Genomic DNA, 11,184 nt, shown 5'->3' with positions numbered 1-11,184 from the left:
CCAGTGGCGACAAACTTTACACCCCTCCAGCTGACGCTTTCCATTGCACATGGTGATCTTAGGCTTGTGTGCGGCTGCTCGCCCATGGAAATCCATTTCATGAAGCTCCCAATGAAAAATTATTCTGCTGACGTTCCTTCCAGAGGCAGTTTGGAACTCGGTAGTAAGTGTTGCAACTGAGGACAGATGATTTTTACGTGCTACGAGCTTGTGTAGCCTACCACATCACGGCTGAGCCTTTGTTGCTCCTAAACGTTTCCACTTCACAATAACAGCATTTACAGTTGACTGGGGTGGCTCTAACAGGGCAGAAATTTGACTAACTGACTTGTTGGAAAGGGGGCATCCGGAGAAGAAGGCTGACGTTTTACATGTTCCTAACCAATTGTGTTTTTTGGTTTGTTTCTTTGGGTTTGTGACTTGTTTTTTTACTGATTTTGATCTGTTACCGTCTCTTATGACCGAAAATAACTTCTGGACATCAGAACTGCAATTACTCAGCATGAACTGACAAAACATTTTTTTTCCTTTAATAACGAGTCCGATGAGATCGACATGAATGACATACTGCTTTCCCGGGAACAGGCCCAGATCCCTGTCATTTGCATGAAGAGAAGGCGGAGAAAAAGGGGCCTGAGCGCGGGATGCCTTCTGAGAATTCATAGGCGATCGAATAAACCCTCACTGCCTTCCATTCTACTAGCAAATGTGAAATCTTTGGAAAATAAAATCGATGACCTACACGGAAGAATATACAACTAATAGGACATTCAAAACTGTAATTTTTTTGTTTCACGGAGTTGTGACTGAACGACGACATTATCAACACACAGCTGGCTGGTTATACTCTGTATCGACAGGATAGAACAGCGGCGTCTGGTAAGACAAGGGGCAGGGGACAATGTATTTTTGTAAATAACAGCTGGTGCACGATATCTAAGGAAGTGTCGAGGTTTTGCTCGCCTGAGGTAGAGTATCTCATGATAAGCTGTAGACCACACTATCTACCTAGAGATTTTTCATCTGTATTTTTCATAGCTGTCTACATACCACCACAGACTGATGCTGGCACTAAGACCACACTCAATGAGCTGTATTCCGCCATAAGCAAACAGGAAAATGCTCACCCAGAAGCAGCGCTCCTTGTGGCCTGGGACTTTAATGCTGAGAAACTTAAATCCGTCTTACCAAATTTCTATCAGCATGGTAAATGTGCAACCAGAGGGGGAAAAAACTCTGGACCACCATTACTCCACAGACAGAGATGCATACACAGCTCTCCCTTGCCCTCCATTTGGCAAATCTGACCATAATTCTAGCCTCCTGATTCCTGCTTACAAGCTAAAATGAATGCAGGAAGCACCAGTGACTCGATCAATAAAAAAGTGGTCAGATGAAGCAGGACTGTTTTGCTAGCACAGACTAGAAAATGTTCTGGGATTCCTCCGATGGCATTGAAGAAGACACCACATCAGTCAATGGCTTCATCAATAAGTGCATCGATGACGTCATCCCCACAGTGACCATACGTACATACCCCAACCAGAAGCCATGGACTACAGGCAACATCCGCACTGAGCTAAAGGCTAGAGCTGCCGCTTTCAAGAAGTGGGACTCCTTGAAAGCGGAGTGGGGAGCTTATAAGAAATCCCGCTATGCCCTCCGACGAACCATCAAACAAGCAAAGTTTCAATGCAGGACTAAGATCGAATGCTACTACACCGGCTCTGATGCTCGTCAGATGTGGCAGGGCTTGAAAACCATTACAGATGACAAAGGGAAGCACAGCCGAGGGCTGCCCAGTGACGCGAGCCTACCAGACGAGTTAACTACTTCTATGCTCGCTTCGAGGCAAATACCACGCTCTCCGCAGCCGATGTGAGTTAGACCTTTAAAAGGTCAACATTCACAGGGCCGCAGGGCCAGACAGATTACCAGGACAAGTACTGCGAGCATGCGCTGACCAACTGGCAAGTGCCTTTACAGACATTTTCAACCTCTCCCTGTCCGAGTCTGTAATACCAACATGTTTCAAGCAGACCACCATAGTCCCTGTGCCCAAGAACCTCTCAGGTAATCTGCATAAATTATTACCGACCCATAGCACTCACGTCTGTAGCCATGAAGTGCTTTGAAAGGCTGGTCATGGCTCACATCAAAACCATTATCCCAGAAACCCTAGACCCACTCCAATCTGCATGCCGCCCTAACAGATCCACAGATGATGCAATCTCTATTGCACTCCACACTGCCCTTTCCCATCTGGACAAAAGGAACACCTATGTGAGAATGCTATTCATTGACTACAGCTCAGTGTTCAACAACATAGTGCCCTCAAACCTCATCACTAAGCTAAGGACCCTGGGACTAAACACCTCCTTCTGCAACTGGATCCTAGACTTCCTGACGGGCCAACCCCAGGTGGTAAGAGTATGTAACAACACATCCGCTATGCTGATCCTCAACACAGGGGCCCCTCAGGGGTGCGTGCTCAGTCCCCTCCTGTACTCCCTGTTCACTCATGACTGCACGGCCAGGCACGACTCCAACAACATCATTAAGTTTGACTTGTCTTGAAGCCATTCCTGCGTTGTCTTAGCTGTGTGCTTAGGGTCATTGTCCTGTTGGAAGGTGAACCTTCACCTTCATCTGAACAGGTGTTCGAAAGGTGACTTGATAGGTTCTGATCTACCCCCTGGGAAAGACCTCACCTTTAATGATTTTATTTGTAAAGCATCTTGAAATGCATTTGTTGTAAGAAATGTGCTATATAAATACAGTTTGATTGAGTGGCTGACAACATTGGTTCCTACCATTCACAACTACACAATACAATGTTTATTTATTCATGACACAAACATTCTTTAGCTTCTCAATAAACACTTTTAAATCGTCATTAATTTAGCTTTTATCACTCAATTTGTCATAATTTACACACACATGTCACCAAAGTAAGTAGCCTATTTATTTGTAGGATGTACAAAGCAATTATAGTTGCCTCTCCTTTTAGACTTTTCAATTATTAAAGTGTAGCTAATAATGCAACATCATGTTGAATTTGTTTTAACACCTGTGAAATGTATAACGATTGTCTTAAAAGGCAATAAAGCATTGCAAGAGTCTACAATCAGCTTGTTTCCAAAATTCACAAAGAGAGCTCCATACTGGGACTTCCTGACCAATAGTGGAAATCCATTTTACACCAAAGTGCTGATGGACATAGCTTCTTTTGTCCATGGCCAGTCAGCTTTATTTTTCATTCTGACCATGCTCACAATATGTAAATGACCATATCTCCACCAATCTGTTCAGACTAGGATATGTTTATTTCTCAAGTTTACTTTGCAGGCAGCATCAGACAGGTTGCTTGAAGAGTGTGACACTGCATCTCTCTCGTGATGCCTCCTCCCTCCTGTGTCAGCTAGTCAAGTGAGGACGTGGGGCGTATGGAGTCACATATGAGCTAAATCTGTATCAGACCTGGGGTTCTTATTGAAATGGAAATTAGATTTGACATAGAAGTACAGTACACGACATACAATATAATAGGTCAAAATATGTGTTAATGCACATCCACAAATACCCAGCAGGTAGCACAAGAGATCCACAATAGAACCAGGGAGATTGTTTTGAGTTCATACTCGAACTACTAGATTACCTACCAACTACTCTGAGAGTGTATTTGTGAAAAATGTGACAGACATGCTGGTAAGTAATAAACCTATTTTGGTGAATGAAAATGCCACTGAAGTGTGCTGTTCTAAAGTAATCCGTGTTGTTTTTCTGAGCAATTTTGCAGCGTCTCAAAAAAAATCGACAACCGGATGATGGCAGCCGAGTTTAGCGCCGCAGTGTCCCGGATGTAGTAGTGGGAGGGGGGACCTGCAGGCTGAGCTTCACCTTTCGGTAGATAGGGGCATAGCTGGTTGGTGTGCGCGCGAGTGGGAGATGGACCGAGAGCGTTCTTCCGATTAGAACTGAAATACTCAGAACTATTAAAATAATATAACCGGTTGCTGAAACAAAAAGAAAACATAACTTAGTCCATCTTTCACATCCAATCCACACACACTAACACGGCATTGATGGTAATGTATGCAAGGAAACAACCGAGACTCAGCGATGGGTAAACAGCTCTAACGTTACTTCTATTCAGTTTTTTCTTCACAGTTTTGACAATCCGCCATTTTTATTGCAATAAAAATAAGTAGAAACTTATGGAAGCTATTCAGCTGTTGCAGATTATTGAACAGTTTTTTTGTTTTTTCATTGATGTTTGAGATCATCTTTACAACCTGTTTCTTCTTATTTTTTTAGGTGCAACGACCGAAGGGATTCACAGCCCTACCAGGTACTTGTTAGCTAGCAACAAATAAGATTAAAATGGATACTCTAGTGCAGGCTTCTTGAGTACTACAGGCCTCGGTGCGGAAAATCGCAAAGTAGCACATTTCCTTTGGGTTTGAACAAAAAAACAATGCTGTATGTTGGTTAACATTACAAGTATGACTGGTAGATTGTATAAATAATTTTAACGTCGAATTTTGCTTTGCGAACACATTTACTAGCGAGTTTTTTTGGAGCCCATAGTTAACTATAATTCCGGCCTATTCGTAATGTCACAGTTTGCGCGATATAAGATTAAGGAGCAAAGTTCAGAAAAATAAATGTAGTTAACTAAATAACCTTCATGTTGGTAACACCCAAATAGTATAATAAATCATGTTTTCTTTGCAATTTTAAGTATTAACGTTAGTAGTTAGCTATATATGGTCGGCATTAACGCTAACTAATTAATGTTAGCTAACGTTATATGATAAGAGAAAAACACTTGAATTAGCTGTCTACCACATCTATTGATTTCAAAATGTGGCGTTACACCCCACATTTAGTTTGTCTTACATGCGCAGGGTTTAGCTAATCAATTGTCAATGCCCATCCATGGAGCCAATAGCTTGTGACGTAGCCACAGCTGATCTAGCTAACTACAAGATTAAGTCACGACTTTTTAGAATTTGCAAGACATTGTAAACACATTTTCATGCCATTCGTATTATTTGGCTGCATAATTTTGGGGATAACAAGCTTTCGTGCTATGCAACTTGTAATAATATCACAGACACTTAGTCAGACGTCTAGATTCAGCTCTAGCCTTTCGAATCGATCATGGCTCTGAATCGATTTCCGTTCTAGAATCTATGGATGTTTGATTTGTGTTTTCAGACTCTCAAGTACTCATCGAAGAGTCACCCCGGTGGTGATCACCGCCATGACAAGATGCGAGACACCGCAGATGCCACTCCGCCATGTAAAATGCTTCGGCGATCTGACAGTCCTGACAATAAACACATTGACAGCACTGGGCATGGCAGGGCAAAGGCAGTCCACGCGCAGCGGGCCAGAGAGAGGGATGGAGGTGAGAAATGCATATAAGATCTAAAAAAAAAAACGTTTAAAAAACTGTTCAAGTAGCTATCCACCAATGTCTTACTTAGTTTCTCCCTATGCTGATTTTACTACTGACATGTATTCTGTATTCATTTGTTAAGCTGTATGGTGTAGGCCGAGTCAGAAATATTGCGTTGCTAAGATCAAGCATACATGTAAGTCGCTCTGAGTGTCTGTCTGCTCAATGACTAAAATTTGACTGTAAACAGTACTTTCTCTCAAATTATGTTGCCATTATAGATCTGAAGCGCAAGGCAACAGCTCTTTCTAGTAGTGTTTGGTCACATACCTTAAATCTATCTTTAAAGATGCACTATGCAGAAATGGCTCCACCATTTCCTGGTTGGTAAAATTCCATTAGTTTGCCTAATTTCAGTATATGTGACAAAACAATTTCAGTTTGACAAAACAAGCAGTCATTGTAGAGCATAATTTAACCATCTAAACCGCTGTGAAATATATTTTCCAACACAACATTTTTTTGTATATTCAGCTGATTGAAGCTTGTGTACAAAACCGAAAGTAAAAGACAAAAATGAAACTTCTGAACGGGAAGCATAGAAATAGCACATAGATGGTTTAATGACACACTTATTGGAAGTGAAAGACTGCACAGTGCTGCTTAGACCTATAAGACAGTGACGAAATCAAGTCCAGCATAACAGCCAGGACAGCACGTAATAAATCATGGTAGAGGTGTAAATCATAAGACTGATCATCTAACAAATCAGAAGTGTCTATCTAAACCCAGAACCATATTCTGATTTATTTATATAGCCCTTCGTACATCAGCTGATATCTCAAAGTGCTGTACAGAAACCCAGCCTAAAACCCCAAACAGCAAGCAATGCATGTGAAAGAAGCACGGTGGCTAGGAAAAACTCCCTAGGAAAAACTCCCTAGAAAGGCCAAAAACCTAGGAAGAAACCTAGAGAGGAACCAGGCTATGAGGGGTGGCCAGTCCTCTTCTGGCTGTGCAGGGTGGATATTATAACAGAACATGGTCAAGATGTTAAAATGTTCATAAATGACCAGCATGGTCAAATAATAATAATCATAGTAGTTGTCGAGGGTGCAACAAGCACGTCCGGTGAACAGGTCAGGGTTCCATAGCCGCAGGCAGAACAGTTGAAACTGGAGCAGCAGCACGGCCAGGTGGACTGGGGACAGCAAGGAGTCATCATGCCAGGTAGTCCTGAGGCATGGTCCTAGGGCTCAGGTCCTCCGAGAGAAAGAGAGAATTAGAGAGAGCATATTTAAATTCACACAGGACACCGTATAAGACAAGAGAAATACTCCAGATGTAACAGACTGACCCTAGCCCCCCGACACAAACTACTGCAGCATAAATACTGGAGGCTGAGACAGGAGGGATCAGAAGACACTGTGGCCCCATCCGATGATACCCCCGGACAGGGCCAAACAGGCAGGATATAACCCCACCCACTTTGCCAAAGCACAGCCCCCACACCACTAGAGGGATGTCTCCAACCACCAACTTACCGTCCTAAGACAAGGCCGAGTATAGCCCACAACGATCTCCGCCATGGCACAACCCAAGGGGGGGCGCCAACCCAGACAGGAAGACCACGTCAGTGACTCAACCCACTCAAGTGACGCACCCCTCCCATGGACGGCATGGAAGAACACCAGTAGGCCAGTGACTCAGCCTCTGTAAAAGGGTTAGAGGCAGAGAATCCCAGTGGAAAGAGGGGAACCGGCAAGGCAGAGACAGCAAGGGCGGTTCTTTGCTCCAGCCTTTCCGTTCACCTTCACACTCCTGGGCCAGACTATACTTAATCATAGGACCTACTGAAGAGATAAGTCTTCAGTAAAGACTTAAAGGTTGAGACTGAGTCTGCGTCTCTCACATTGGTAGGCAGACCATTCCATAAAAATGGAGCTCTATAGGAGAAAGCCCTACCTCCAGCCGTTTGCTTAGAAATTCTAGGGACAATTAGGAGGCCTGCGTCTTGTGACCTTAGCGTACGTGTAGGTATGTACGGCAGGACCAAATCGGAAAGATAGGTAGGAGCAAGCCCATGTAATGCTTTGTAGGTTAGCAGTAAAACCTTGAAATCAGCCCTTGCCTTAACAGGAAGCCAGTGTAGGGAGGCTAGCACTGGAGTAATATGATCACATTTTTGGTTCTAGTCAGGATTCTAGCAGCCGTATTTAGCACTAACTGAAGTTTGTTTAGTGCTTTATCCGGGTAGCCGGAAAGTAGAGCATTGCAGTAGTCCAGCCTAGAAGTAACAAAAGCATGGATTAATTTTTCTGCCTCATTTTTGGACAGAAAGTTTCTGATTTTTGCAATGTTACGTAGATGGAAAAAAGCTGTCCTTGAAACAGTCTTGATATGTTCTTCAAAAGAGAGATCAGGGTCCAGAGTAACGCCGAGGTCCTTCACAGTTTTATTTGAGACGACTGTACAACCATCCAGATTAATTGTCAGATTCAACAGAAGATCTCTTTGTTTCTTGGGACCTAGAACAAGCATCTCTGTTTTGTCCGAGTTTAAAAGTAGAAAGTTTGCAGCCATCCACTTCTTTATGTCTGAAACACAGGCTTCTAGCGAGGGCAATTTTGGGGCTTCACCATGTTTCATTGAAATGTACAGCTGTGTGTCGTCGGCATAGCAGTGAAATGTAACATTATGTTTTCGAATGACATCCCAAAGAGGTAAAATATATATATATATATATATAGTGAAAACAATAGTGGTCCTAAAACGGAACCTTGAGGAACACCGAAATTTACAATTGATTTGTCAGAGGACAAACCATTCACAGAGACAAACTGATATCTTTCCGACAGATAAGATCTAAACCAGGCCAGAACTTGTCCATGTAGACCAATTTGCGTTTCCAATCTCTCCAAAAGAATGTGGTGATCGATGAAATCAAAAGCGGCACTAAGATCTAGGAGCACGAGGACAGATGCAGAGCCTCGGTCTGACGTCATTAAAAGGTCATTTACTACCTTCACAAGTGCAGTCTCAGTGCTATGATGGGGTCTAAAACCAGACTGAAGCGTTTCGTATACATTGTTTGTCTTCAGGAAGGCAGTGAGTTGCTGTGCAACAGCTTTTTCAAAATTTTTTGAGAGGAATGGGAGATTCGAAATAGGCCGATAGTTTTTTATAATTTCTGGGTCAAGATTCGGCTTTTTCAAGAGAGGCTTTATTACTGCCACTTTTAGTGAGCTTGGTACACATCCGGTGGATAGAGAGCCGTTTATTATGTTCAACATAGGAGGGCCAAGCACAGGAAGCAGCTCTTTCAGTAGTTTAGTTGGAATAGTGTCCAGTATGCAGCTTGAGGGTTTGGAGGCCATGATTATTTTCATCATTGTGTCAAGAGATATCTCCTGTATATTATAAGTACAACGACTGCAATTAGAAGGCGTCATGTTAATGTTACTTAGCTTCGGCTGTTTGAAGTCCTGACGAACCATGTCCAGATAAAACCTCCGGGGTGAAAAAGTTGAGTGAGGGAAAAAGTAAAAATATACGGTAATGAAAAGGTAAAAACCGTCAGGCAGCAAAGTAAGATCGGCAACAAAACGCACAGCAGCGTAAACAAGTCTGCAAGTTGTTACCGGAAACCTCATCCTCATCATCAACCTTATCCTCTCGCTTATCCTGTTTTCTGAGTTTGGGCTCTGAATGAGGTTCATTATCCCTGGTATTTTGATCTTGAATTGAACACTTAAGTTACTCTACCTTCTGCATTGTCAAACAGTAGTCGGATTGCACTCTCTAGGATAGGTAAGACTAGACAATATTCTGAGTGCTGTGGTGAAACTAGACAATTATGTCAGATTCATGAAAAGTAGCTAGCTGGCGGAAGCCAGCTCTGTAAAGTGCATCTCTTTCTTGAACTAGCACTTCATTCCACTGTCTACACTAGTCAGCCTGCTCATTGTACACTGAGACACTCATATGCTTACCTAAAACAGTGTTTTAAATATGGTTACCAGTTGTGCCTTGTTATAGATTTGATGTGATATCTGTTAGCATTGTGTTTTATATCCCAATTCTAAATATGTCCATAACCAACAATTTACAAATGCACACTATTAACATTATGACTAGTTTTGTCAACTATTAGCCTCTATTTGGATGTAGCCTCTAACCATTGACCAAACTGCTAATGTTTCATTGTAATATTCTTTAACAATAGTATTCACACACCAACTTTGGAGACTTGGTCATGAGATAACAGCATTATAGTGCTCAACCTTCATTTCCCATTATACTGTACTTCTGGTCTGCTCTGTACCTGGTTAAGTCTAGCTGTGCATTATTGAATCCTATTTACTGGCAGTGTGTTTGACTATTTCTTGCAGGGCCTAAAATGAACACCTGTACAAATACGGGTAGATTTTGTCATTGTCGGGTAAGATGTCTATTTCACCCACCACGTTGGTGGCATTTCACTCTAATTTGTGAATATAAATGATTTCTGCAGTAGCTGTTTTCACACTATTTCTGCGGCCTTGTTTCATAGCTGGTAAATTAATTGCACAAAGTCAAAGAACTACGAATCCTACTATAGCCTATCCGCCTGGCTCTGCAACAATGCCTGGCTTGGGTCTGTGCGCATGTAAAGAGCTGAGTGAAAGATACATTTTTAGAAGTGCTGGCACAGGTACAAAAGTTGGTCTAATTTACTTGTTTACTGAAGTACATTACATTACATTTAAGTCATTTAGCAGACGCTCTTATCCAGAGCGACTTACAAATTGGTGCATTCACCTTATGATATCCAGTGGAACAACCACTTTACAATAGTGCATCTAAATCTTTTAAGGGGGGGGGGTTAGAAGGATTACTTTATCCTATCCTAGGTATTCCTTAAAGAGGTGGGGTTTCAGGTGTCTCCGGAAGGTGGTGATTGACTCCGCTGTCCTGGCGTCGTGAGGGAGCTTGTTCCACCATTGGGGTGTCAGAGCAGCAAACAGTTTTGACTGGGCTGAGCGGGAACTGTGCTTCCTCAGAGGTAGGGGGGCCAGCAGGCCAGAGGTGGATGAACGCAGTGCCCTTGTTTGGGTGTAGGGCCTGATCAGAGCCTGAAGGTATGGAGGTGCCGTTCCCTTCACAGCTCTGTAGGCAATCACCATGGTCTTGTAGCGGATGCGAGCTTCAACTGGAAGCCAGTGGAGAGAGCGGAGGAGCGGGGTGACGTGAGAGAACTTGGGAAGAACTCGGGCTGCGGCGTTCTGGATGAGTTGTAGGGGTTTAATGGCACAGGCAGGGAGCCCAGCCAACAGCGAGTTGCAGTAATCCAGACGGGAGATGACAAGTGCCTGGATTAGGACCTGCGCCGCTTCCTGTGTGAGGCAGGGTCGTACTCTGCGAATGTTGTAGAGCATGAACCTACAGGATCGGGTCACCGCCTCAGAAGTAAGACAGACCTTGTGTTTCTTGGCTATTTACATTGTTTTGTTAATTAACAAACTAGGTTTTTCAATGTTGGAGTTTCAACTGTTAGGGAAGAGAAGTCGACTCAGGCACAAACATGACATTTCCACGGTAACCGTGAAATGTCTGTTTCTGTGATCTTTTGGTTAAGATTCAGGTCACAAATTAAACAATATACCACATTACTTCTTACTAGTAATACATTTGTTTTAGAAAAATTACTACGCATGTTCATCTAGTTTTTGTGTGTGTTTTTGTTGGTGCAGTTTTAGGGAAAAAATATGCTTAGTTTGGGGGGGAAAATATGAGTG

At 42.9% G+C, this 11,184-nt stretch overlaps 1 protein-coding gene across 2 annotated transcripts in view; it reads left to right on the top strand.

Annotated features, from left to right (window-relative positions):
- The first annotated feature begins 3,894 nt into the window (after positions 1 to 3,894).
- LOC106590019 (WW domain-containing adapter protein with coiled-coil) overlaps positions 3,895 to 11,184 on the top strand; it is a 75,022-nt gene continuing 67,732 nt past the window's right edge. The window contains exons 1-3 of one of the 2 annotated variants that reach the window (XM_014180501.2): positions 3,895 to 4,126; positions 4,318 to 4,351; positions 5,224 to 5,416. In XM_014180501.2, the coding sequence (XP_014035976.1) occupies positions 4,086 to 4,126; positions 4,318 to 4,351; positions 5,224 to 5,416 (268 nt within the window). In that variant the 5' untranslated portion in view covers positions 3,895 to 4,085. The remainder of the gene's footprint in view (positions 4,127 to 4,317; positions 4,352 to 5,223; positions 5,417 to 11,184) is intronic. The other variant, XM_045711064.1, reaches the window with a different exon arrangement.

This window comes from Salmo salar, chromosome ssa29 (assembly GCF_905237065.1).
Source record: "Salmo salar chromosome ssa29, Ssal_v3.1, whole genome shotgun sequence".
Lineage (NCBI taxonomy): Eukaryota > Metazoa > Chordata > Actinopteri > Salmoniformes > Salmonidae > Salmo > Salmo salar.
The sequence above is the reverse complement of the archived record's forward strand: the minus strand, read 5'-3'. Positions and strand labels throughout refer to the sequence as shown.